We start from the raw sequence: 27,150 nt of genomic DNA on the forward strand, positions 1-27,150 counted from the left end.
TACAAGAATGTGGTACACTGACAATTGACAGAGAAGAAACAAACACAGATCTTATATTATCAATTAACATTTGAGAACATATTTTGAATGCAATGGGTGGATATGCATTAATTTAAATTTGGGAAATTGTTTTTCACGTTTTTTCTTATTTTTTTGCAACTATACACTTAATTTTAAAATCAAATTATAAACACACTCATTGTTGAGATCAAATATAAATCGGGGTGCTTTTCCTTAGCTATTGTGAGCAATTAACTCTAAATACAGAAAATTTCAACGCGATGGTGGAAATAAAAAGCTTTTAGTTTAATTATAATAAATGATAACCATATTATATTGATCATTTCACATCTTACAACTAACTTATGTTCATTGCGCCAAAAAAGCATTGTTGCATTGTGTCCAACGATCTGAATGAATTATTTTCTAGTGAAATTGAGAAAACACAAATTAAAAAAATAATGCAATAATAATAATAATAATAATAATAAATTATCCCCTTTGTATCAGGACATATTGCTTCGCTCTTCTTCGTTTTATTTGTTTTCGTGCTACAGAACAGGTTAATGTGTTTGACAAGTGTAATTTGGGAGCATTACCGCCGTCTTGTGGTACAAATGTGCAATGGGTATAGCCATGGTACTAGTAGCAATCCAGCGACAGCGATGAACAACCGGTACCAGTTATTTCCCGGTGGAGCGCAACCTATTCCTTCTGTCAGGCCCACTGGTGTGGATGAACCTGATCATGGTATTGTTCAGACGCGGGTTGGGAATGGACAAAACCCAGCCGGGAGCCTGGTGCGTGAGCTCCAGGTGACCGGGACAGCGGAGGTTAGCTCCCCGGCAGACAGGGCATCTGTGCAGCTTCGTTTGGGAAACAGCAAGGGGACTGTCAATGAGGCCACCACCAGCGTGTCACGACGGCTGGAATACATTTTACAAACCGTCAGGTAATAGGTTAAAGATAAAAGTCGAGAAATATTATTGATGGGTAATTGCACTCTTTCACTGAAATGATCATAGAATAAGTAACATCTCATATTCCTTTATGACTAGACAACATGGAGTCCGGGAAGATGACCTCACCGTAAGAAAGTTTCTTCACCGGAGTGAATTATGTTATCATATGAATGCAGAGGTATATAATCCCAATCCGTTGAACTGCATAATATAGAAAATGGCCTAAACTGGAGATCTATTTTTCCAGGTGACTGTCACTTTCTCTGACTTTGACAAGATGGAGCAAGCAACTAGTCTCCTTTTGGAAAAATTGGACACAAGTGTTCTGGTGGGACAGCCTAAATTTTTCCACAGTGCCGAATGTCTCAACAACCTCAGGTAAACACACCTTGTGTCCGTTGATTTTGTGGTTACCTAACCTTAAATGGCAAAATAAACTAAAAAGCAACACATTTTTTTAACACCCACTGTTCCCATGCCAGTGTAATGAGTTAATTTTTTATGTGTGTAGGCAAAGCGTGTGTGTCTCAGCTGTGGAAAATGCCCACCAGAAGGCCAGCAGAATCAGCCAATTGCTGGGGCAAAGCCTAGGTGTGCCCACCCTGGTTCGAGAGGAGGAGACACGGGAGTGGAAGAGCCACAAAGATGATGATGATGACGATGAGGATGAGGACGGCAGAAAAAGACTGGGTCAAGATGTTGCCTCCACCCAGGCTGGTCGCCTTCCTTTTATACCCAGCATCACCGCCTCCTCGCGGGTGTCCGTCTACTTCCGAATGCGTGATGGAAATAAGAAGAAATTCTCCTAAAAGATCTTCTAGTTAACAGGTGAGGTTTGACACATTTTCCTAAGTAATTCAATAGTTCTAGTACTCATTTTTCTGCCATAAAGGTCTTCATGTTGTTATTTAATTCAAGCCATACAATCATAATCATACATTCAAAGCTGTGCATGTATATGCATTGTCACAGTGTAAAAACATTTTGTGATATTGTAAGCATAATCAGGATTCTAAGTGGGATTCTAAGTAGAAACTACTAATCTCTTTTTTGCTTTGAAGTACAGTGGAACTTGCAATATCAATGTAAACCCTAATATGGTACAACTCCCAATTATTAATTAATTCTATTTCTTTCCATGACCATAATGCAGGTTAAACATTTAAAACATTTTAATATGAACAGTGGTCAAGTCATTTGGACACTTAAGAAGGCCACAAAAATTATTGCACAATGTAAGTTGATTTAAATGTGTTGCTTGAAAAAAAATCATGATCAATGTTAAAAATATTCTGTCAAACACTAATTCTAAAACCCTTTAGAAATGCTACTCATGTAACAGATTCCCCCAAAGTTCCTATTTCAAGGTTACATCGTATTTACAATGATGACAAAATGGCTGCAGTTTCAATGGTGGATCAGACTCATGTCCGGTTCTTTTTTACAATTGTCATCATTAACCATCATCGATGTCCTCTGGGAAAATCTCTCTGAGCCACTGTCTCGGCACAAAGCGGTCGCCGTCAAAATGACTGAAGAAATTATCCAAACTGGCAATTTTCGGCTGAAGACACAAAACAATAAATATCACTACGTGTTACATATTTTGTATCTGGACTTGTATTGTGATTTTTGCACTCTTACTCTGGTTCCAGTGAGGCGTTTGAGTTGAGTCTGGGGTAGGTAGGCCACCACTATATGGTTAGCCGCTGCTCCACCAAAGTAAACTTTGTAATGAGGAGTCTTTGCTGCAATATCCTTAAAATTATCCAAAAATAAGACATCATAAGTAATGTCAATACACATCATTATCATAAACATCGTGTATCTAACCACATGTTTCTTACCCTTGTTGGCCTTTCAGCCAAAACTAAATCCAGCAAACTAAATAGCAAATAAAAACATTAAGCTATTTTTAAACCTTAAAAAACCTGTAGAGATGTCCCCTCAAGCTATGGGTTATTTATATTTTTATTTGTATTTTGTGTAATCATGCTGACTAACCTCTGATTTACTGTTGATCCAGTCTACCCACTTGGATGGAGCCCTCAGCTCTGTATCCCAGCTCATTACCACGCCCACCTGGTGGCTCCTACGCTCCATCACCACTTCGCCCACCCGCAGGAAGACGTACGGCGGTCGTGGACGACGTGCCACCTTAGACGCTGTCATGACAGAAAACAGACATTTTAATTCGCACAGTGTATCGGATCACCTCCAATGCTAATACTGGTAAGTATAAAACATGGAATTGTGGATTCCATCATCTACATTGCGGATTTAACTGATAAAATCTTATTAGGCAGTCAAATATAAGTATTTGTACTACTTGGCATCCATACAACTGATGTCAACATCATCCCAATGACCGACTGTGATACCTTGATTTTTACTTTGTAATCTGATGAGATTATCTTTATGGATCAAATCACTGCAGATTAATTTGATTTGTAAATAATTTGCTGTGAGCTTGCTGCCACCATTAAACAAGGAAATTGCCAAAGCTAATTTATAGTTCAATTTGATTTTTAGAACATTTTCTAAATGGCAGAAGGGTCCTTAACTAAACAAAAAAAAATGTTGGAGGGTGCCATTATAAAGGTGCAAACCTCCAAAGAATCCCTGATCATTGTCGATCATCATGGCTTTTATATCGACCAACTGGGCTCCATCATCTTCTTCCATATTGAACACAGACCTTCACAAACGACATGATAATGACTTGAGATGCCTTTTGAGATGCACGTTTTAAAGAATTGGAGATGTTCTTGGAGTACTCACCACACTTCGGAAAGCAGCATGTTGATCCACTTGCTCCATACAGAAACATTCAGGTAAGAACTCCAATCTTTCCACACATGAACCAACCTTAAATGTCAACACCACAACACTTAAAAGGGGCAGAATTCCAGGGTTTCATTGTTACTTTTAACTGTGGTGCTATTGTACAAATGTTGTTTTTTCCCCCCACAATTTTACCCTCCTGTTGAAAAACAAGTCAAGAAATCTATTGCATTTATGGGAGTTTTTTGGTCCATACTTTGCCATTGAGTGGAAGCGCTGTGTTACAGTACTGCCGCTCCATTCCAAAATTAAGTATTGGGCAGGCAAGGCCGATACCAGCAGTACGAGCTGCATAACTGTGGTCAAGGTCACTTGCGGCATCTTGTACTGGAAGGAAAACACATGAAAACATTTCTTAATGGCTGCCATTGACAGTGATACACGTCCAATCAGCCCCTTGCAGTATAAATTGCCGGCCCTCTTAGTTTGAATGAATTGGAGGTTGTGTATTTATTAATTTTTTCCTCATATCTTCAATTTTATTGACAGAAATGGGTGAAAATAGATTGATTACAAATATATATTTAATTCACATCAAATTAAATTGTTTGTTAATAACAATTTTAACCCTTACACCAAAGATTTACTTTTTTAAGTCCTGCACTTTTAATCATTTGAGTACTGTATTGGCTATAATAACATGAATTACATATATATATTAACATGGAATTATGATAACATATAGTAATATTATTCCAAAAATAGTTTAACCTAATTTCTGTTTTGGTTTGTTTGTTTTTCTTGATGTAACCAAAGTTTTGAGAATCACTTGATTTGCCCACTTGCTCCTGACCGATTGCCCTTGATCATTTAAGTGGGTGAATTTTGTTTTCTCACCTGATTTTGACTTCAAATCGTCTTATTCTTTTGCTGTTTACACGATTCCTCCGCATTTAGGCACCTGTCTGTTGACATGCCACAAGTGGGCAGGACAAAAAGCCAAAGCACATTGAAAGTTTTAACCAATGGCGATGACCCACGGTCGTACATGTGACTACTCGTCTGTCAAAAAGCCACGTCAGAGTTGAAAAGGAGGAGGGGAAGAAAATGACGCAATCAAACCCAAACGGAACACTAAGCATGCATTTTCTTACGTCAATATCACTGCCATGTTGAGTGTACTCATTCATCATTCAGACAAGTTAAACAAAGTGTTGCTACTAGTACTTTATTGACAAATTGGTCAGACCCCAAAAACTACGTAGAACCCTCAGTTGTGGTAGTGTTGAGGTTGTTGCAGGGGACCGGACTGGGTGGGCAAGAGGTCTCTGGGCTTCCAGGGGTGCGCAAAGTAGACTTGCGCTTTCCGTTGCGTATGGTGAGCTCGTCTCTGGACTTGAAGGTCAGGGGTACGAAGCCGTCAGCGTCGGCCACCAGTACAATCCACAGGGGACCTGAAAACAACAAACCCAATAGACAGCAAGTTTGCATTGTGGTTTTAGCCTGTTGTTACATGCCAATGAACTAAGCTGCTTCTGTTTAAAAGCTTCTAATCCGTCCCGGACTGCTAATCACATCCAATTATAACTCAAACGCATGAGGGGAAAAACAATGTTTATAACAAGGTTGATCAACATTTTTAAAATCAGATGGCCCAGTTGTGTGGATGTGACACTAAATAGTTTTTTGATGAATGAATAAATTCAGTCAAATTTGAATACACTATAAATTTAACAAAAATGACTGGAGGTTTGACATAGTCAATAATACTTATTGCATACCATGCTGCATCTCCACAGCGGTGAGGTTGAAAAGCTCCAGCACCACCCGCAGACACAGCTTGCCATCGCACAACAGTACAGGACGACGCTCGTCAATGAAGACATTCTCAGACAGCTGCTTCTGCGGGTTGAAGAACATGTAAGTGCCACACAACTAAACAGTCCACTCTTGCATTATTACATTAATGATAGTTCTTTGTGTATATGTTGGAAATGACTTCATTCATAGCAATTGTTTTAAGATGTTGGTGCATTTTAAAGTTCTGTATTGACTGAGTTTAATTCATTCCAAGTTCAGTCACAAAGAATGGCGTGCATATGACTAGGGGGTGGGACTTAGTTGAATGTGAGGAATTAGGTGGTCTTTTTGTGAGCATCTGAATGCAAGTTGTGGCCTATAATAATAATGTGAAGTATAGGTGCTACCTATAAGGTACCTGGCATGTGATGTTGAGATAAGGGGGCTCAGAGGCGGCCGGGTAAGAGCTCGGAATCTTCTTGCCGTTTTGAGTATAGTCCCGGATCTCTCCCAGACAATGCTGCACATCGGCAAAGCGACTGAACAATCGCTCCATGTTGAAGATGAGATGCTCCAGGCCCTTTTCCCTGGAAGACCCGCTGAGCAGGGTCTCTGGGCGAGGGGATCCGGCCCGGCTGGAATCCCTACTGACCGATCCGCCTGCCATCAGGCTAGTCATACGGCCCAGGTCCAAATTCTCAGCGGCGACTGAGGGGGTTCTTTCCGAGGAGGAAAAATCCGCACAGCTGGGCTCGGGAGTAGGCTCGGCACTTCTCACCTCTTCCACGAGATTCCGTCTGCTCCTGGGTGAGCGGGGGACTACTCCCGAACCGGGAAGAACCAAGTCCTTTATCCCCACTCGTTCCTTGTCTTCCTTGGGAAGGTGGTCTGAGTGCCTCCTAATCCTTGTCATATTCGAAGTAGGCTCTGCGTTTAGAAGGGAGGGGGCACCCTCTCCGTCCAACTCCTTGGTCATCAGGCGTAGAGTGTACTTTTCCGTGTTGGAAGATGGAAGGAAGGCAGGGTCGGTAGACTTCTGCCGGCCGACCATCATCAGCAGCACCTTGTCGCTGAGGAAGCACACTCCCTTGGGCCTGTCGCCGGCCTGTAGCGAAATCTGCTGGATGTTAGGCATGGCCGAAGTAGTGATTCGGTACACTAGCATCATGTTGCAGGTGTTGGAGGCCACTGCCACGGTGGAAGCGCGTGGATCAAAAGCCACCAAATCCGGCACAAGGATGCCTGGGATGCTCACTTTGCGGGTGGTGACCACCTTGCGCTCGTAGGTGATCAGCACCAGATGCGAGGCGTCTTGACCGGAGCCGGTTACGGCGTCCTTGCGTCGCAGGTGGATAAGCGGGCTGGGGTCGGACCGCCGATGCTTGGCCAGGAGGTGGGTGAGATCCAGAGGGCCCGAGGTGGGTGTATGGCACCTCTCGGAAAGGTCGAACGATAGCCGTCTGGAATCTGGGGAAAGGTCATTTTCCGGTGTCTGGTCCCGTGAGGGTTCCATATCAAAAACCATGCTGGCGTTCAACCCGCACAGCTTTTCCAATGGCAGCTCGGTTGCCACAGCAACCTGCGAGTCCCCTGTTGCCTCTATGGCGCAGATGTAGCCCCCAATGTCAAAAATGGGACAGAAGGAGCAGGCCATCAGGTTTTTTTGGATGTCATTCCAGATGTAGGAGTGGAGCGCGGTACCGATAGCCACCACCAAGCGGGTGCCGTCTTTAGTCCAACACGCACAGTGGATCAAACCACTACCCTTAATATCCGCCTTGGTCCTCCTGTTGTCCACTCGTACTGAAAATAGCACTGATGCATCCCGCTTAGTCAAGAGGGCCAGAATGTCCATTTTAGGGTGCCAGACGCAACCTTGGGCGAGCAATGGGAAGGGCTCACTCATCTCGCAGGTCTGCGTGCAGAGCAGCTTGTTCTGTTCCAATGTACTGAGCTGCAGCTGCCATACGCTAACATGCTTCTTATGCTGCACGGCCAGTAGGGCGGGCGAGTCGGGGCAACACAGCGGGCCCCAGAAGAGACCCAAAACATGCTCGAACTGACCGATGACGTTGGTGTCGCCAAACTTTGCCTCACCGCGTTGAAAGTAGAGTGTTGTTAGGCACACCTGTTTGCCGTCGGTCCAGGCAACGCCGTGGATGGGGTGGATTGCCTGGTGCAGGGTGTTGATGCCGCTCCGCAACAGCTTGGCCTTGCCCAGGTCCATCCCGGCAAGAAAGCGGCACGACAAATCGGAGCTGACGCGAGCTCTTCGTCCTTCAGATAAGAAGCGGCGAAGGAGTCTCTATGGGTTTCTTTCCAAGTAGGCACCTTAATCCGCTCGACTGAGTTGGGTCGAGCCCTGATAGCCGATTAAAGCGCAACGACCTCCACACGACACTCGCGACCTTTCAGGACCCGAGGCCACTGACGTTACTCACTTAATCACGTGTAAGGGAGGAGCTATTTTGCATCTGTTAAGGGGAAAAAAAATGAGAATGAACATTCCAAAGGAAAGTTAAAATGCAGGGAACATTTAGAATAGATCTGTGCAGGGTTTATAACCAGTAATATTTGCTACATTAGGGAAAATAATATTCCACAATAACAATCTAATAATGCAAAACCTTTTTGAACATCAGTCAAATTTTGATTATGCACACAAAAATAAAAGATATTTTCTCTCTTGTTTCTAGATGAGAAATCCTAGATTTCAGTAACTTTAAAAACTACTACCATGCTCATAAAAAGATGGGTTGTGTATTGGATTTTGGAACTTACATACTCTGATCTAGCGTCATATTTAGTGAATGTGAACACACACACAGGTTACGCTAACATTGTCTAAACTACACGATCTTTGTAAATTTTAACTTAGTGAAGTACTCACGGCATGGTGAGCATCATGGTCTCCGATGGCACTGTTTACAAGTCTCAACCCGGAAAGGATTCTCAGACTGCATCACAAGAAACACATCATGGGAAGCGTAGTTCAGCAACAAATCGGGCTGATTTCCAACATATTTTTCTATTCAGGTGGGACGTTTGCTAGCGGATCTCAATTTTAACACACAATGGGACACGCAGTACTCACTGCGCCTGGTATTCGGCCACAAAAGAAGCGTAATCAGAACGCGCAACTACCCATTTGCTTAGTAAATACTCCGCATCGCCGCAGTGTGGCGTCGCCATCTTGTGACAGTCCGCAACCAGTAGACATTGAAAAATCCGCTTGTTCTCTACTCATATCTCGGTGGGAGGCTCTCGGCGGCAGTCGGGTGACGACTGTATGCTGTCCTTAGGCGGACACCGATCTGTAAGGTTAGCGGTCATACGAGGAAAACATAGCCTAAGAAGGACTTATGTTCCACGGTTAAAACTTGAAGACTTATTGCAGAAACATGGGTGTGGAAGTCGAGACAATCTCTCCCGGTGATGGTGAGTTGATCCCTGAGGGGGGTTGTGAGTTTGCAAACGCTTGGACATGACACTAACATGGTCATAGTCATGTTTCTGTATTCATAGATGTGTAATATATGTTTTTATTGTAGGTATGATACTTGATTTAACTCAGATCCTTGTTGTATTACTAGATTTTCAATTTGTCTTGCACATGTTGACCATGATTATGATTATTATAATGTCTGTGATTTGCTTCCTTTTACTGCATCAAGACTTTAATATTTATTCCTTTATATTATTTACATTTTCAAATTGCAATGTGTGTGCTCAAAGTGTATGTCGTTAAAATATGAAAATTATTGGTTCAGCTCTCTCACTCACTTGAGGCTTAAATTAATATAAAATTAATGCATTTTTTGTTTAATTTCAATTGAAATTGGGCTGCTGTGTTTTCCTTAGTCACCTGATGGAGGTATGTAGCCCTTTCCACATCACATTAGCATTGCCCGATTGACAAACTCATTTATGATACATTAAATAATACATTGTGAAGATGTTAACACATTGCTATTACATCATAGTGATTTCAGAAGGTGCATCCAAGCAGGAAACGGGATGGCAGGGCAACACGCTTGTTTTGACAAAAGTCTTCAATGTTTAACTGAAAAATAATGAGATCACTCACAGCAGGAAAATAAATGACGCCACAGACATTATTTGACAGTTACAAAAGCTCTACAAACTAATAAAAGGTATGCATAGAGTTAAATACCAAAAGATCACAATACCTAACCAACCAACAGGCTTCCATGTTACTTTTTGGTAATCTGCTAAGCAGGTATTTCTAATCATGGGTAAGTCTGCACAGTCCTGCAATGAATTCCAATAAAACAAAGTGCAATAGGAAAAATACCTTAATACCATCATTTATACATAGATGCATTCGACATTGCTCTTCTTAGAGGATAAAGAACATATCTCGGGAGTCTTATATTTATGGTCAACAAATTCAAATCAAAGACAAAGAAAAAAAATCGACCAAACATCAGTTTTGCTTGAAAAATAGTCAAACTTAAACGTCAAAGACACCATTTCCTTGCTCATATTACAGGTATTCCATTGTAAAACTTTAATGTCAAAGAAACCATTTCCTTGCTCATTTTACAGGTATTAAAGTTAGACCTGCAATTTCATCAGTGAAAGGAACATTGTTATATAACTTTTTTTTTTGTTTCCCTATAGGAAGCACATTTCCCAAGAAGGGTCAGACATGTGTGGTTCATTACATAGGTGAGTGAGTTATGCTTTTTGTTAATGCTCTTGTATTGTCCTTTGTCCTTAATGTTGTCCTCTTATGTTGTCTCACATTGTTTTTTCTCATTCCATGTTATCTCATGCTTCATTCAATCTTCAATGAAGCATATTTTGTTTAATAGTATTACTGTATTGAAGATCAATATTGATATCCAAATCTCTGAATGTGAGCATTTCAATACTGTGTGCAGTAGAGGTTCTTTTGTTAGGACAAGGCCAATTTTTGTGAGCTGCACCACTGCGACAAGGGGGTACCACATTTGGGTTAGCGCATGCCTTTGGCGCAGACAAGTAGGTCAGACAGAAAGTAAACAAAACAAAAAGCACAGCTCGTATGGTATCAGCCCCGTCTGCGGATCAGCAGGTTTATGATGCGGCTATAAAAACATTGCCCAGGACTCATCATAAACACGTGGCTGCGTTATGAGCCACTCGCCTGATATTATCTAACCTGAGCAAGAAAGTTGACATTACTCATCTGTGTTACAATGTAGGTACAAGGTATTAGCACCCCCATGTCCAATTTCCTGTTGGCTGCATGTCCCTCACTGATGTGCATGATATGCATCCCCTGCATTTTCTCACTCCGCACATTTTGACTCATCATGTTGCAGGCTTCAGATCAACCAGGCAAAAAATTGATAAACTAGTTGGTATAATTTGATTATTTGACTTTCAAAATGCTCAATTCTGAATCAATTTAGCCTCAAAAACCAAATAGGTAACAACATCTGGCAAAAATATGTTATTGTCACCATTGCTTGCGTGCATAGGTTCGATGACTTTGCCCAGTGTGTACTTGTGCGTGTGGGTGTAGCAATGCAGTGAAAGTTTGACTGCCGGCCAAATAACATGAAACGGTTGTTACGTGTAAGCGCCCATGTTTCCCTCTTTGGGTCAAAGACTGGTCCACTTAGTGTTTTATAAGAGCAAAGATTAAAACCAAGATCCCATGAGAAAGAAGTCTGGTGATAGCGGTTAGCCATAGAATTAGGACGCCAGGCACTCCAAGGCTTTCCGTTGGCCAAATAGAATCAAAGATAAGAAACTGATTGCTTAGTATGTGGCTGTTTTGTTTCAATCGGAAGCAACCGTCACATTCCAATGTCCTCACTTGATCCCAAGTGCATTGGAGACACTGGCCACGGTTGTTTGTGGTCTTCCCTTTGGGGTCTTAGCCACACAGACACGCACAGACGCTCGCTTACATGGCGTGCAGCTGACCCTCCCGTGACTCAGGCGGGAGGCAGACATTCCCAAACATGGGGAGGGAGGAATTTTTTTAGGGAAAACCGCTCACGCGTGCACATGGAGGTTTCAGTAATAGAGTGGACCTGTTAACCTGTTATTAGTATTCAGAAGGCTGGCATTCAATAATAAATCCAATGTACTCTGTTTAAGCAGATATCTAAAATATTTACTCAGTTGAGGGGGTTACAGTACCCAATTTTTCGACACAAGGCTCATTAGTTAAAAACAGAATGTGTTAGCACACTCACAATTCTAGTTCAAAATCCCTTTTATATTTAAGTTCACCTTCAACCTTTAATTTTGTAAATTATTTTATTCCTCTGCATGTTCTGTCCCCAAATTTGTAAGCCCAAGTCTAGGTGGTTACACTTTTTTTTATGAGACTACAGCATCGCAAGAGTATTCTTGACCAAGATAAATAAAGATCAAATGACAAAAAGGCTATCTTTGTAAGCAACAAGCCAAGAGGTTGCAATGATGTCATGCCTACATGTGGATGTGATTCCCATAATAATATCTGTCATGCTTTTTCATGACAACATGGTGAAAACTCAGTCAAAAACCTACCAAATACACAGATGGTGCACCAATCTGGTTGGATGTTGATGTTTTTCAAGCAGGTTTGCCAATTTCCCGTTGTCAGGAATACAACCAATAGCTTATAAAATTGAACTGGGTCGGCTAGACAGATGGGCCAAATTTTGATATTTCAATTTAGGGTGTGGCCGGTCATAGCTTGTTATTGGCAATGTGTGACGATCATAACAAAGAACTGTTCATCTCCATAAGCTGATAAAACAAATGCTGAGCTAAGCCATATTGTATGTCACGTTAAGGGCTTAATAGAGTCCCTTTTTCATGACTGGCTCCAATGTTTAGCGTTACACTACCCATAGACTGCAGTTTTCCCACCCGTGTTTTATGCAGTCCCCGCCAGTCACCTAAAGCTACATTCTTGTAGACATAATCACTGCAGTGCGGGCTCAGACATAAAGCCTGACATGCAGCTTTTCTCTTCCACCCTCTTTTTTAGTGCGGGATAGGGGGGGTGTCACGCTGATACCTCCTCTAGACTGAGGGGGGATGGGGGGCGAGACAGGATATGGCGGAGTAAAAATAACCCCGCCTCTGTTCGCTCTTAAGCTTTTTTTTTTTTTTTTGCCCTCTGTTTTTGTGCCGACACAGCCAAACAGATTTCTGTTAAGAGTCGTAAACGCCACCTATGTACTCATCAATAACAAGAGCAATTATTGTTATTAATAATGAGTTTTGAGTGACACTGTTTAACAGACATTTAAGGGGATGATACCCCATTCATGTTGTTGGATTCCAGATTCCAGACCTGCCTGTCATTGGTAAAAATAAAATTGGAATTTCAACACACAACACCTGTTAGAATTTTCCTCAACCAAATTGTGCAAGCTACAATACCTAAAAAAATATTTAATAGAGATGTCAGTCAAGGTAAGGCATCTCTGTTTAATAAACTAAACTGCAAGATCAGTCAAGATTTTTTTCCACACCTCTTAATGTTAGAAAACTGCCTTTGGGCTTAAAAAAAAAAACGTGCCAGACACCAACATTGCGTCTGTCGCACTTGCAGGATTTACGACATCTGCTGCAGTCTAATTCCAAATGGGGTGGGAGGGTTTCTGGGGATTTTAGCAAAAAAATGCCGCTTTTGTTAAGCCTTTACCTCCATTGCTGAACTTTGTTACCATTGCTGTTTCTTAAATTGATTTGATGGATTAATCATTCTATAGTAGGACTTGCCATAGCATGTGCTGACTCTCCATCAGCTTGTACTTCATGACTTCCTTGTTTGGAACCTATCCCGGCGGTCCAGCTTAGATTGGCGACCCTTGCGTTATTCCTAGAAATGGCAAAAGCTGCTAAATTTAGACAGCCGCTGAAAGCGGAGAGGCGAGGCGGTTTATGGCGTTAAATTGTGATGTTGACGCAACGTCTTTAAGCCTCAGCTTATTCACCCTTGTTGAGTACACAGACTGACATAAATTCAATTAAATTAAATTGTTACTGGAGGAGGGTTGCATCTGGGAGCAATGGCTAATCATTTCAATTGAAATACAGTTTGACATGACTGAATATGATGAACTAAAATATGAAATAAACTTGTAGCACTTCATTCATGAAATAACATCTTTTTTACTATGAGATAGATAAAAATATGTCCTGATTATAGTGGTTTAAGTTATTTTTTTTATTTTCTTTAGTAAAAAACTCAGTTTAAGCTATATTTCTCTTTCTGGGTTCCTCCATTTCTTATCTTTCTCCCTCGACACGCTGACAAGAAATGGCCTAGTTGTTAACTTTAAAAATAATCCAATAAACCAGGCCACTGCTTCCTGATTCACATTCCGTCTTTGTGCATTTGGGAGAATTGAAACAGACCCAAGATCCCGATAAGAGTCCACCCCCCTCCCATCATTTCCTGGGATAATATGATGGAAAAAAGTCCTTGTTTCCAAATGTCGCCAATAAAGTGACCTTTTCCCTTCTTTTTGACAGGTATGCTGCAGAATGGCAAGAAATTTGACTCGTCCCGAGACAGAAACAAGCCCTTCAAATTTAAAATTGGACGCAACGAGGTGATCAAGGGCTGGGAAGAAGGCGTGGCTCAGGTCAGGAAAAAAATATTACATTCTTTGTATACATGTCACTGTAGTAGTACCTGCTACTACACTAGATGGATGTGTGGACTGCCTTTATGTGACTTTATAGGGAACATTTTGATGAAATTAATAAATGAACTGCATTCTTTTGCATTGACTCCAATTGGGGAGCTCAATTCTCAAAAATAGCTCCACCTTCTTCAATATTAACATTATTCAAGATTTCCTTGCATTTAAGATTGTAACTTGAGTTTAATTTGTAGACAGTACCTTGGCTCCCTCTGCTGTACATGAGAGGGAGACAAATTTTAGTATGGGAAACCCAAACCTGTTTAAAATTAATGGAAGTAACATTATATTTAATTGGGAATTAGTGTTATTTACATGAAATGAACTGAACCATTGCTGAATTATGTTGCATTTGTGTGTCCTCAGATGAGTCTGGGCCAGAGGGTGAAGCTCACTTGCACGCCTGACGTTGCATATGGTCTCACGGGTCACCCGGGCGTTATCCCTTCTAACGCTACGCTGGTTTTTGATGTGGAGCTACTCAAACTGGAGTGAAATTAATTGTGCAGGGACCTGGTTGATGTGCTAAACCCCCCAATCCAACCCTGGTTACACTATTGTTCCACTTATTATTTAAATTTCATACCATACTGCAATCTAAACACTCACTGCCTTACAGTGTTAGCAACAGAGCATAAGCACATTGCAAAACTCCTTCCATCATGACTTTGGAATTTTCTATATATACATAATCCTTCCATAATACACACTACTGAGATAACTGCATTGCCACTTTAATCAGGGTATCTCCTGCTGAATGCTCCCCAAAACTTAGCCATGTATTTGCTAATTCCCAACCTCATCCAATTTAAAAAAAGAAGCATTTACTGCACGTCTTTTCTCTAATTGCCCCAATCTGATGATGTACTGAACTGTTGCTGCTTATCATTTGTTGATCAATAAAAATGGCATGGCAACTTAATTGTATCCGGTGTTTCATTATTATGATTTTTGAGATCAACTGATTTAATTTAAACATTAAATTTAAAGTACAGAAATATTTGCAATGTTATAACCTTAAACATGGTAATTTTGTGCACAACCTTAAGAGAATGGTCTTAAGTTCACTGTACCAATATGGCAGCCAGAGAGGAAGTCACTCACCATTTTTTTCCGGTATTATAGTTCAGTGTATGAACTCTCTTCCAATTGGATGATGGAGGTTGTTATGAAAGTACATTGGATGGACGCACACACGCCTTTTATCAACCTTTAAAGACCAAAAGAAACAAGGTCAGTATTGTCGCAGTAAACTCGATCGCACGAGTGGTTGCTCTATTTTGTTGAGAATATGTCAACAAAATCCCTTTGCCACTGTCAGCTAAGACGCACATTGTTGCTGTTGCATCCCAAGCTTAACTTTCTATATTACTAACATAAATCTGACATTGTCTCAATTTGCTGCAGATGGACATGTTTAGGATCAAATAACAAACGCGATCGTTACCACGTATGTTATCGTTTCAATTCCCTTTGTTTGAAAGTTACTTTCTTGTTTTTAGCGTGCAATGCTAACAAGATGATCAATTCAGTCGTTTTTATGCATTGACGTGTTGTCATGTCATTTTCCCGTTGTTGACAGCATCCTGGGACAGTATAGAAAATCCATTGTCAAAAACGACTATTAATAACATGTACATATTTATTTGTAAACAAAAGACATGCTATAATGGGTCACATCACCTTCAAAGACCTTTTGAGAAACTAAATGACTGTACCTTCTTTCACAAAAAAATCCTTTCTGATATTGTGTGTTATTAATTCATGTCTGTATTACTTTCACCAGTTCGTTCATGCTTGTGTGAGGCCCAGAGGAAGCATGCTGATGGCACATAGAGCATGTGTGGCCACCGCCCGGCTCCTGGTTCGAGCGCCCGTCTGCACTTGCGGGATCCACACTTCCACCTCCTCCCGGGATAAGGTGGAGCTTCATCCTCAATGGACCATCCTGGCCAAGAAGCAACTGAAGGGAAAGAACCCTGAGGATCTGATGTGGCACACGCCTGAGGGCATTGACATCAAGCCCGTCTACACCAAGGCGGACTCGGCTGCCATCGCGGATGAGATACCGGGAGTTTTTCCCTACACTAGGGGGCCTTATCCCACCATGTACACCAGCAGACCCTGGACCATCAGGCAGTATGCTGGTTTCAGTACTGTGGAGGAGAGTAACAAGTTCTACAGAGATAACATTAAAGGTAAGGCAGACATTGTAACTGTAAATTACATATTATGTATTACATAATGCTAACTAATATGTTGATTATTTTTGAACCCATCACAGCCGGACAGCAGGGCTTGTCTGTGGCCTTTGACCTCCCCACCCACCGCGGCTATGACTCGGACAACCCGCGAGTGCATGGCGACGTGGGCATGGCCGGCGTGGCCATCGACACGGTGGAGGACATGAAAATGCTGTTTGATGGCATCCCGTTGGAGAAGATGTCCGTGTCCATGACCATGAATGGGGCTGTCATCCCCGTGCTGGCCATGTTCATCGTGACGGGCGAGGAGCAAGGCGTCTCCAAGGCCAAGCTCACCGGTACCATCCAGAACGACATTTTGAAAGAGTTTATGGTGCGGAATACATATATATTCCCACCGGAACCTTCCATGCATGCCATTGCTGACATCTTTGCGTACACCTCCCAGGTATAAAAAGAAAAAACTTAAAATTAATTTGTGTTAACTGCCCTGTTCTTGACGCTAATGCTTCAATGTGTTTCTAGCACATGCCCAAGTTCAACTCCATCTCCATCAGCGGGTACCATCTTCAGGAGGCGGGTGCTGACGCCATCTTGGAAGTGGCATACACCATCGCCAATGGGCTGGAATACTGTCGTACAGGACTCAAAGCCGGCTTGACAATCGACGAGTTTGCGCCAAGGTAATGATGAAACAACCAGAAATGTTTCTAATATACTATGTATTGGGCAAGGGAAATTTAGACATTTACATTCATTAACTGATGACACTAAAATGTAGTGTTGTCATGTTGTAATGATTGAGTATGTTGGTGGGTGGATGGGTTAAACTTCCCCACAAAGATAAAATGAAAGGCTTGTTTTTGGAGTGCATTGTTGTATTCAAGTCGAAAGTTCACTCAAGGGCAAATTCTTCCATTTGAAATGACTTTCACGCTACAACATCTTTTCCCATTCGCCATCACTATTCAATAACTGCAATAACGGCATGTCGCAGGTGGGTGAAACCATCCCGAAGCTCCTGCGGGCGCAGTCTATTCATGCATGTCAGTCATTCACGCACCTGAATAGAAGAGCCATTATCTACTTTTGATAGACCAGGTGACCTGAGACATTTCTCTCACAATGCCTGAAAAAACGACAGCTACAATAGACACCTTTGTCTGCAATACTTTTTAGATCAACTCGAGTGACATTGAACATTTTCCCATTAAGGCACAATTAATTTTTGTAAGGCATTCATGTGCGTATTCTTCTATAAGTTTAATCAAATAGGGGTTGTTTGTTTTTCATAAAAGAATAACTCTCCTTAATTGTTGTTTTAGATTTGTGAAATTCAACTGAAATAAATCATTTCACTGTCTTTAAAAAAAAATACAATGTAGACTTACTAAGGATTTTCCTTTGATATAAATGTGAGAGAACAAATGGTTAGTGTCAAAATGTATGATACAATTGATCGACTGGCGACCAATTCATGGTGTATTGAAGTGGCTCTAAACACAAAGGGTAAACAGGAGATATGTATTTTATATGATAAGCTATTTACGCCATAATGTGAAAAAAATATGTATGTCTATTAATCCTTTATGCAGATTATCGTTTTTTTGGGGTATCGGCATGAACTTCTACATGGAGATTGCCAAACTGCGAGCAGCCAGAAAGTTATGGTCCACGTTACTACAGGAAATGTTCCAGCCACAAAACACCAAATCCCTCCTCCTACGCACTCACTGCCAAACGTCCGGTTGGTCTCTCACAGAGCAAGTAAGTAACTCACAACACCCACCTTTCTAGGACAAATATACCCAAACCATTTGTTATCAGGACCCGTACAACAACGTGGTTCGCACGGTGATCGAAGCCATGGCGGCCGTGTTCGGAGGCACGCAGTCGCTCCACACCAACTCGTTTGACGAAGCCTTGGGACTGCCCACAGTCAAGAGCGCCCGCATCGCCCGGAATACACAGATCATCATCCAGGAAGAGTCTGGGATCCCCAAAGTGGCCGACCCATGGGGAGGCTCGCACATGATGGAATCCCTCACAGACGATCTTCACAACACGGCCTTGAAGGTTTGTGGGAAAAGCCTATTGACTCCATTCAATTTGGACAATCAGGAATCTGGTTGTTGATTTAAAAACGTATTTGCAGTTTATCCGAGAGATTGAGGAGATGGGCGGCATGGCCCGGGCGGTGGCCGAGGGCATCCCGAAGTTGCGCATCGAGGAATGCGCGGCGCGGAGGCAGGCCCGCATCGACTCACGTATGCCAACGCAACCTTGTGTTTTCAATGTTTCACTCTTCAGGAACGTCATTGATTTGGCTAGCTTTTTTTTCTAGGCTCGGAGGTCATTGTCGGGGTGAACAAGTATCGATTAGAGAAGGAGGAAACGGTGGAGGTGCTGGCTATTGACAACACCTTAGTAAGACAGAAACAGATCGACAAGTTGAAGAAGGTAAGACACAAACAAGGACGCCTAATTTGATTACTCTTTTGTTCATCATTAGTTCTTTCAAATTCATGACGTGTTTTTTTGGCAGGTGCGGGAGAGTCGCGATGCAGACGTTGCCCTTAAGTGCCTCGCTGCTATTGAGGAGTGTGCACGCACCAAAGAGGGAAACTTGCTGGGTTTGGCTGTGGAGGCGGCGCGTGCCAGGTTTGTTGTACTTTGGGCTGAAGGAAATAAGTTGAAGTACTAGAAAAAATATTTTTCTTTTCTTGTTGAGGGCAGATGTTCTGTAGGTGAAATCACAGACGCCATGAAGAAAGTGTTTGGCGAGCACAAGGCCAGCAGCCGCATGGTAAGCGGAGCATACCGCAGTGAATACGGCGACCACCAAGAGATCGCCTCGGCCCTCAATAGGTACGAAAACTACTAAGAAGATAATACAGCAACTTGTTGTTTATTTGGGGCGTTCTTTAGCAAAATTAAGCTGGGAATAGGTATAGTTACGCCTTTTGTGACCATTGGAGGTTGGTTTAACATATACTGTAACCAGTAATCTCAAATTAGTACATGTTTCGACTACTTTAACACTTGAATGCACGCAAAACACACGTAATAATTCGTCTTTAAGCACATTTATATTCTTCTTAACATTTTTTTGCATCCCCGAAATATTTAATGCAGAGTGGCTGAATTTAAGAACCATGAAGGTCGAAACCCTCGCCTCCTTGTGGCCAAAATGGGTCAAGATGGCCATGACCGAGGAGCCAAAGTCATCGCTACTGGGTTCGCCGACCTGGGCTTCGATGTGGATATCGGGCCGCTGTTTCAGGTTGGGAAAATCTCCAAATATTTTTATATTGTGAGCACAATGATAGTCATGATTTGAAAATATTACATATAATATGTAATCAATTAATAGACGCCCATGGAGGTGGCACAGCAAGCGGTGGATGCCGACGTGCATTGCGTGGGGGTCAGTACGCTGGCCGCCGGCCACAAAACTTTGGTGCCCGAACTGGTCAAGGAACTCCGCAAGATGGGCCGACCTGACATTTTGGTCATTTGTGGGGGCGTCATTCCGCCACAGGTAAAAAAAACCCCATCTTTTTAAATTGTTTGTTTTAAAGTAAACATTGACATTGGGTGTGGGTTGACTTTTGGTGCACAGGACTATGAATTCCTGTACAAGAGTGGCGTGAGTGCCATCTTCGGGCCAGGTACCAGGATCCCCCAGGCCGCTGTGGATGTGGTGGACAACATCCACAAGAGTCTGGAGAACATTAGACAGGCCATGTAAAGAAGAAAACTTGCTGTTTGTTATTTTTAAGTGGTGATCATGATTAGAAGCATAATGATTTGTCATTCGCCTTACCGAGCATTTAAAATAATCAATCATTCAAACTTTGATATTTGTATTTTTTATATATTGTTTTGAATTCAATTCTACACAAAGTTAAGTAGTGTACAAACTGGAACTCTTTACAATTGTGAGGAGCCCATGTAATGTTGATTTATTGAATTTAAAATAGTATAGGTTAATTTGTTTCTAATTACTTATATTTGTAGATATGCCTCAAATAGTGATTTAAAATACACAATCTCATTTTGACATTTGCAAGTGGACTGCAAAGTTCTTATCAAATAATAAAGAAAAGGATTTTGTAATTCATGAATGTTAAACTTTACTAATTTAAACTGGAATGTAGAAGAGGTTTCAAGGACATTTTTAATAGTATTTTCATTTTTTACAAAGAAAGTCAGAAATGATAAAAGAAATACCATCGATATTTTCTTCAATCTTTGAACTGCAAAGCTTTACATATGAATACAGTTAAATAAAATTAACTAAATACAAAAATAAAATTTTAAAGAATACCTTTCAAATTTTCTCCTTATGTAAACAAACATTTGTCGCAATAGTTCAACTTCAATGTATACATATTTTCAATTAAACATCCAAAAAGTAATACTTAAAAAATTTGACCAGACAACATCTATTAATATTTTCATCTGTTGGAAGAGCATTTTTTTTTCCTTTCAGGATTCATCATTGGCAGTTGTATATGAACAAGGATATATTTGTAATGAACAAATAATTGTTTGAAGTCATTTCCTTGGGAAATACAGAAGAACACACACACACATGACTGTCAATCACAACATTAAGCATAATGGTGAGTTGTTCTTTTAATATACTTTATACTTGCTTGTTTGTATCTGAGTTCAACTACGTCCGTGATGCCAAAAATATTGGAGGAAAATATTTCATTGACGTCATGGACTCACATTTGAACACAGATGTCCCTTTTTTTTTCTTTGCATTGAGTCAACAAGTGTGCAAAGGTCAGTTACCGACAGGAATTTGTTCGCCATTATCCACTTCACTCAAGTTTTGGTCTCCAAGCCTCCGCCAAAACAACAATGCATACCCCAGTGATTGTCTAGTTCTTCATTTCTTTTCACACCAGCGTGGTCGCTGTCGCTCCCTTGGACCCTGATGGAGACCTTGGCTCGTCCCCTCCGGCGTTCTCGCCGCCACAACATGGCTTTAATCTGGGCCCAAACCCCACTAGCCGCTTGACTTCGCTTTTGAAGCTCTGGCTGAAAATGTAGTAGATGACAGGATTGCAGACTGTGGAACTTTTGGCAAAGATGCAGGGCAGAAGGCTGAGTTGAGGTGGGACAGGGTCTCCTGGCCCCAAAGCAGACCACATGCTCACCATGCTATATGGGGACCAGCATATGATGAAGCTCATACTGATCAGTACCGCCATCTAAAGCACACAAAGTGGGTGTAAAGGTCAACATTCTGGTCAGAATAGGAAGACCTAAGGGTACAGGTGTCAAAGTGACGGCCTCCCGTTTCACTTTGTGAATTATTGTCGACTTTATGCTTCAAATTCTCTTAGATACTGACCAGAAGCAACCTGCGGTGCATCTTGAGCACATTGGGCACACGCCGCCCGTGTACCCGTGACTTCTTGTAGGCCAAGTAGAGTTTGACAGCGATGCTGAAGTAGCAGCATATGATGACGGCGGCCGGCAGAGCCAAGTTGAAGGAGAACATGGCCACCACGAAGGAGGAATCCTGGCGTCGGAGGCGACCCCATGCCAAGGAGCAGGATAGGCCAAAAGGCTCCGGACCGTAGCGACCCCAACCCAGGACAGGCAGGAGAGCCCAGAAGAGAGCGTATAGCCAGGACCATGAACATAGAATCTTCACCTGACGCCAGCTCACTTTGTTGTCTGAATAGTAATCACATCCATAAGAATTAATTATGTCCTGTTACATCATAATATGGAGAGCTAAACCTGACCTCAGAATCATCCTAAGAGAAATCCATTCTGCCAAAAGTACTTTTAATGGGCCTTGATGAATTTGAGTGTGTTTTGAGACAGAATAAAAATAAGAGGCCACAGTATAAACAAAAGATGATGCCGCATGTGGCTTGAGAGCACATATGCTACAATTTTAAGTGCCCTGAACAAAGTTAGAATGGTCTGGAAGGCTTTTATTTTCTTTTTTACATTTGTGTCAGTGAAGACAAAGATACAAAAGCATATTTCATGCATTAAAAGATCTATGCTATGATTAGATTATCATCAAGTGAAAAGGGAACATGTGGTGTTCCTCTAAAAAGTTTTTATTACCAAATGAATTGAAACAATTTTTAGCCATCATTCCAAACAATTGTTAAAATTACTACACTGAATATGATGCAATATTATTTAACAACATTGAGTTTTGTTTTGAAGGGGGAATTTTGACGCCTTCCAGAAGGAAAAAAAAAGTTTCCGCTTGGAAAGCTGTCTGACAGCAATCTATTGTGCGCAGGTGCGCATTGACAGCCATTGACTCCAATTTGTTTGTAATCTGAACACGAGGACATCGCAACTTATTCCTAATAATATCAAGATCGCATAAAGTTTGCGTAATATGCTACTTACTGGGCGATTGCAGATCCAAAGAGACCACAAATCGCACGATGGCCAAAAGTGTAAGGTTCATGATGCTGGCCACGCCGAAGAAAAAGCCGGCCAGTCCATAGTAGAGACATGCGGCGTCCCCTCCGAGGAAGCGATGGCTCCAGGCTGAGGCCACGGCCAACGGGTACATGGTGACCGCTGCACCAAGATCCGTCACCGCCAGATTGACGCTCAGAAGCTCGGGGGGCTTCATACGAGATGATCGATTGAAGGCCATCACCAAAACCAGGAGGTTTCCCGCAACGGAGAACAAGGCTGAGATTCAACACAGAATTTGGGGTAAGTCAGATTTGTGTACTTTCTCATTTGATAACGGCTTAAATGTGCGTGTTATACACTTGATGGTAGTTAGTATTCAACCTATACTTTGAATCGTGTTTACATTGATGATTGATCAGCAGTAAAATAGTGGAAGGTTAAATGACAAAAACAAAAAAGTGCGGCCCAATTGAGCGCGCGGGGGAGGGGGGTTCGGTGCGTGTTTTGGGGGGGCGTGTGGGGGGCGTGGGGGTGCGTGTTCGGAGCGTCGGTCTCACAGCTCTGGGGTCCTGGGTACAAGTCCAGGTTTTGTGCCCTGCGATTGGCTGGCCATAAATTCAGGCTGTGCAAAGTTGGTAAATGTTTGTAATTTATATAGTACTGTTGCGCCTCTGCATAGCAAAAAGTCAATACAAGGACAACTCCTACATCCTTGAAACAAATGTGAGAGTGAAAGCTCATTCAAAATTGGCCCAAAAAGACTCAAGGATAGCTTTTTTCTTCGATCCAACAACTCGCGCGAGAACCAGAAGTAGCATCTACAAAATATATAATCCATTGCATGGCCCAGGTCTCTTTCAAACATGAATCAAGGTCAATAACTTGGTAAGTGCATCACTTGTTATTATGTACCTTTACATACTATGTATATACATATACCTATACACGTACTATATCTATAGACTACCCCTAACAAATTCAATAAGTGTTTAAAAGTCTAAAAAGTTGTTCTGGGTCATACTGTCAAATTCTTGTATGTAATATCAGGTCTAATTTCCCCCACTTTTTTTAGTTATTTAATGATTTCATTTATTTTGTGTCTTCAAGCCCTTTTTAAACTACTAAATTGTATCAAAACAATGATAATATATGCTATTCAGTTTCATTCAATCAATGTTGTCCATCGTTGACATTTTAATTGTCACACAGTATAAAAAAATAAGATTAGCATATAGGGTATTGATAATATATCATATATTTGACTAATAATGTTCTAATGGTTTAGTCCACCCCTCTAATCCTCATAGCTACATGGGCCCTTTTTATATTTAACCAAGAATCAGATATAAAAATGGTTTCCTGTTGCGATACACCACATGAATATAGATTAATAGACTCCACACTCTCAGAGTAATTTTGTCCTACTGGGTTTCCCATTGACATTCTTTTAAGGTAGACAGTCATTGAGGTACTCTGCAGGGATTCTTATCCAAGCTACTTTTTCAAAATTGCAATTTGCGCTTTCCCTTCCAATCTTCCTCAGCCTCCAAGATGCCTTTAATCCATCAAACTCGTCATCCCAGTCAGTCCTTATTCCCTCAAATCCCAATTTATGGAAGAAAAATGTTCTCCAGTATAACTTATACTCTTGTAATGGTATTGGTGTCAGAAGTGGGACGTTAAGCTTTAAAAGTACATTCTGTCTCATGGAATTAATGAGAGAACTCGCATCTTTTAACTCTAATTAAGATGTGATATTTAAAGGGATTGTAGGGGCTGCTGTCATTGGTTGCGCAAGGGACCACATCCCCCTATTAAATGTACCTGCCTGCTGTCAACCAAATTAACAACCCCCGGTTTTAAATGCCTCCTTGCACAAAGCAGCAAGGCCTATGTTTGCGTTAGTCACTAAAATGGAGCCACAAGTCACCTTCAGTGAGGCAAAACAAATGTGATGTGTGCCAAACTGTACATGATCAATAAATATAACAGTCAATCCATAATTCCGTAGACATCTTTTCTTTACAAAAGTAAGTGATGAGTATAGTAATGTCATTGGCAATAGCTTTTGGTAAGTAAATGTTTCTTTGGCATTGAATTGTATTTCAAAAGGCACTTAAATAAAATGTATCGGTATTATGTAATATCACCGGAGGCTCTGTCCAAATATTGAGGATGCCGATTACAACTTTTCACTATACTATAATTGCAATGTGTAGGCCAAGTGTCAGATGCTTGCCGTCCAGGATTTTAACGCAGCTCCAAAATTGTATTGCCGATTAGTGGATATTTTGCAGTCATTTTTGAAAATTGCTTTTTATGTAACCCCCTCTTTTAATTATTCTTCCCAGCCTTGGCATCAATTTGCCTGTTTTTCGAACATGGCATTTAACCCCCCAAAATACATTCATTCTATGTATATAAATGACATTGCGCTTGTCTGGTTAATATTTGCACATACTCTTCCCACAGTGTGAGAAATGAACTGTGCAACAATAATGGCCATTTATCTCAATTACATTAAAGAAGTCCCACCCTTATATAGATTTTGATGTAATCCAATGAGTGCGTTTTGAACAGATACGATCATTACATCAGCCTTATATGACAGTCCATAATATGCACCAGACCCCTTTCGATTGTCCCCTTTTACTCAACTGCTCTGTATCATGTATACGTGCTTGCTTATGTATGACATTCACAAAGTTTTCATTATTCTATCGATACCTGAGGAAGTTTAATATACATTTGTAATCAATAATCAAAAAAAGAGCTGAAGTTTCTCTCTCCTGTTTACTTCTTCATAGTCAACGCTACAAAAAAAGGCATAAATTGGTTTTTTAATTAAGTCCGAGTGAGTTTAAAAAGGCCAATAAGCCACAAAAAAAGGTTTTTTCCTTCCAAGTGTTAGAAATCATCAGCCCCAAAATGAAAAGCACCAAAGCTGAAATAAAATGAATTTACTTATCAGCAGCAGGTAGATTCCAGCACCGATATCCATGGTTGGTGGAAGTGTAGATCGGTAATGGTCATCCACGGGAGGTTGTGGGGAAGAATCCATTTTAGCGGTAGAAGGAGAAAGATGAGCGTTTGCTCCCTGATGCTGTCACATCCATCTGTCCTACTGGTGATCCTCCTTTAGCCTGAACACAGCGTGTGTTGTCATGGAGACAATCAAATCAATGACGTCACTCAATTGGACTGCTCATATAACTAAAAGTTTTTATAAGAAGACTCAAGAGATGATCTCATCTTCTTGCTCACTCTATATTAAAAGCTGTTTTGTAACGTGATGATTCATATGGAAAAAAATACTTTATAATGAGGTACTTTACACCACTATATTGTAATACTATTTTCTTATAGTCCGATTTTTTATACACTAATTAAATGATAGAATCTAGTATTAAAAAAGACTTCCATAACGACTGAAATTTTACAAATTTATATCACGATGTTGATTATCGTTCTTAAAAATTGATGACGTAATGGCAGAAGGCAAGTGACACAATGGAAAAATGGTAAGTAAATGAGTATACTCGTTAAAAACATGTTTTTATTTTATTTTATGCTAAATATCAAGCACCGGTATATTTCCCTGAGACGATAGTACTACTCGATGACAAGTACAGCAAAAAATTTCTCTCAATTACCGTAAATCTATGATTTTTCTAATTTTTAGGGTAGAGAAATAGAATACCAGTTGTCATAGCATCTGTCTAAATGAGTTTCCTCACCCTTTGTGTTCTAATATCCATTCGTTACCTCATTTCCAAATCCTCAGCAAGCAAGAATTACCATCTCAATACCTCTCTGTATTTATTACAGTCAGATCTATTTCCACTGCCGGTGATCTCAGAAATAGGACATCCTCACACACATGTGAAAAAGGAATCAAAATGCAATATGCATTCCCATAGAGTGCAAATGCTCAGTGTTCACTTTCCCACCTGAAAGGAATATACTTCCATTTGAAAAGCCCTTAGGCTGTGACCTTGCATCATTAAGTCCAATGTTCTACACAGAGAGTGCCATATCCAGTAATCTTTTGATCATGTGGAAAATACTTTGAGGATCATTTGTTCTCCCCTCTCTTCAATGTTAATGCTTTTTGTTCACATTTTTGCTTGATCAGCAATATTGTAGACAAGCCTCAGATATGACTTGTGATGTAAAATGCTTATGCTCTACGGTAGTTGGCTTCTCGAGCGCAATTCCTGATAAATACTAGGTTTTGAGAACATGGTAGAAATGCATATGGAGTTGCATTTAATAGAAGGCATATGTATGAAGATTACAAAAGGCAGGGGC

The 27,150-nt window shown here is 41.1% G+C and overlaps 6 protein-coding genes across 9 annotated transcripts; 3 read left to right on the top strand and 3 right to left on the bottom strand.

Moving 5' to 3' along the window:
* Positions 1-591: 591 nt before the first annotated feature.
* irak1bp1 (interleukin-1 receptor-associated kinase 1 binding protein 1) lies at positions 592-5,681 on the top strand. 2 transcript variants are annotated; one of them, XR_013325036.1, is made up of 7 exons: positions 592-952; positions 1,059-1,140; positions 1,210-1,340; positions 1,474-1,790; positions 2,989-3,194; positions 3,659-3,796; positions 5,546-5,681. XR_013325036.1 is itself a non-coding variant. In XM_077711098.1 (5 exons), exons 1-4 carry the CDS (start codon positions 618-620, stop codon positions 1,769-1,771), a joined length of 846 nt encoding a protein of 281 aa, XP_077567224.1. In that variant the 5' UTR covers positions 592-617; the 3' UTR covers positions 1,772-1,790; positions 2,989-3,470. The 2 variants fall into 2 exon arrangements, 1 of the variants encoding a protein (XP_077567224.1); XM_077711098.1 differs by lacking the exons at positions 3,659-3,796; positions 5,546-5,681 and having other exon boundaries at positions 2,989-3,470.
* On the bottom strand, positions 1,850-4,838 carry LOC144192071 (uncharacterized). The gene is made up of 7 exons (XM_077711099.1): positions 4,644-4,838; positions 4,003-4,133; positions 3,744-3,830; positions 3,572-3,660; positions 2,967-3,127; positions 2,607-2,720; positions 1,850-2,526 (listed from the first exon to the last, which is right to left on the bottom strand). The coding sequence occupies exons 2-7, from the start codon at positions 4,125-4,127 to the stop codon at positions 2,419-2,421; spliced, it is 684 nt and encodes a 227-aa protein (XP_077567225.1). The 5' UTR covers positions 4,128-4,133; positions 4,644-4,838; the 3' UTR covers positions 1,850-2,418.
* wdcp (WD repeat and coiled coil containing) lies at positions 4,959-8,894 on the bottom strand. 2 transcript variants are annotated; one of them, XM_077711083.1, is made up of 4 exons: positions 8,437-8,894; positions 5,965-8,020; positions 5,528-5,648; positions 4,959-5,200 (listed from the first exon to the last, which is right to left on the bottom strand). In XM_077711083.1, exons 2-4 carry the CDS (start codon positions 7,771-7,773, stop codon positions 5,004-5,006), a joined length of 2,127 nt encoding a protein of 708 aa, XP_077567209.1. In that variant the 5' UTR covers positions 7,774-8,020; positions 8,437-8,894; the 3' UTR covers positions 4,959-5,003. The 2 variants fall into 2 exon arrangements, with proteins under 2 accessions (XP_077567209.1, XP_077567210.1); XM_077711084.1 differs by lacking the exon at positions 8,437-8,894 and adding an exon at positions 8,328-8,410.
* fkbp1b (FKBP prolyl isomerase 1B) lies at positions 8,741-15,137 on the top strand. The gene is made up of 4 exons (XM_077711100.1): positions 8,741-8,984; positions 10,191-10,238; positions 14,043-14,155; positions 14,582-15,137. The coding sequence occupies exons 1-4, from the start codon at positions 8,948-8,950 to the stop codon at positions 14,708-14,710; spliced, it is 327 nt and encodes a 108-aa protein (XP_077567226.1). The 5' UTR covers positions 8,741-8,947; the 3' UTR covers positions 14,711-15,137.
* A 171-nt stretch (positions 15,138-15,308) lies between these two features.
* mmut (methylmalonyl CoA mutase) lies at positions 15,309-20,278 on the top strand. Of its 2 annotated transcripts, none has more exons than XM_077711252.1 (13): positions 15,309-15,448; positions 16,002-16,413; positions 16,500-16,867; positions 16,945-17,102; positions 18,015-18,186; positions 18,247-18,495; positions 18,575-18,686; positions 18,764-18,879; positions 18,965-19,080; positions 19,156-19,287; positions 19,555-19,702; positions 19,793-19,960; positions 20,042-20,278. In XM_077711252.1, the coding sequence occupies exons 2-13, from the start codon at positions 16,035-16,037 to the stop codon at positions 20,168-20,170; spliced, it is 2,247 nt and encodes a 748-aa protein (XP_077567378.1). In that variant the 5' UTR covers positions 15,309-15,448; positions 16,002-16,034; the 3' UTR covers positions 20,171-20,278. The 2 variants fall into 2 exon arrangements, with proteins under 2 accessions (XP_077567378.1, XP_077567379.1); XM_077711253.1 differs by lacking the exon at positions 15,309-15,448 and adding an exon at positions 15,456-15,665.
* Positions 20,279-20,574: 296 nt separating this feature from the next.
* opn8b (opsin 8, group member b) lies at positions 20,575-25,960 on the bottom strand. Its single transcript, XM_077711254.1, has 4 exons — positions 25,804-25,960; positions 22,822-23,115; positions 21,791-22,119; positions 20,575-21,647 (listed from the first exon to the last, which is right to left on the bottom strand). Exons 1-4 carry the CDS (start codon positions 25,898-25,900, stop codon positions 21,333-21,335), a joined length of 1,035 nt encoding a protein of 344 aa, XP_077567380.1. The 5' UTR covers positions 25,901-25,960; the 3' UTR covers positions 20,575-21,332.
* Between the last annotated feature and the right edge of the window lie 1,190 nt (positions 25,961-27,150).

The sequence above is a fragment of the Stigmatopora nigra genome, unplaced genomic scaffold (assembly GCF_051989575.1).
Source record: "Stigmatopora nigra isolate UIUO_SnigA unplaced genomic scaffold, RoL_Snig_1.1 HiC_scaffold_25, whole genome shotgun sequence".
NCBI classification, from domain to species: Eukaryota; Metazoa; Chordata; class Actinopteri; order Syngnathiformes; family Syngnathidae; genus Stigmatopora; species Stigmatopora nigra.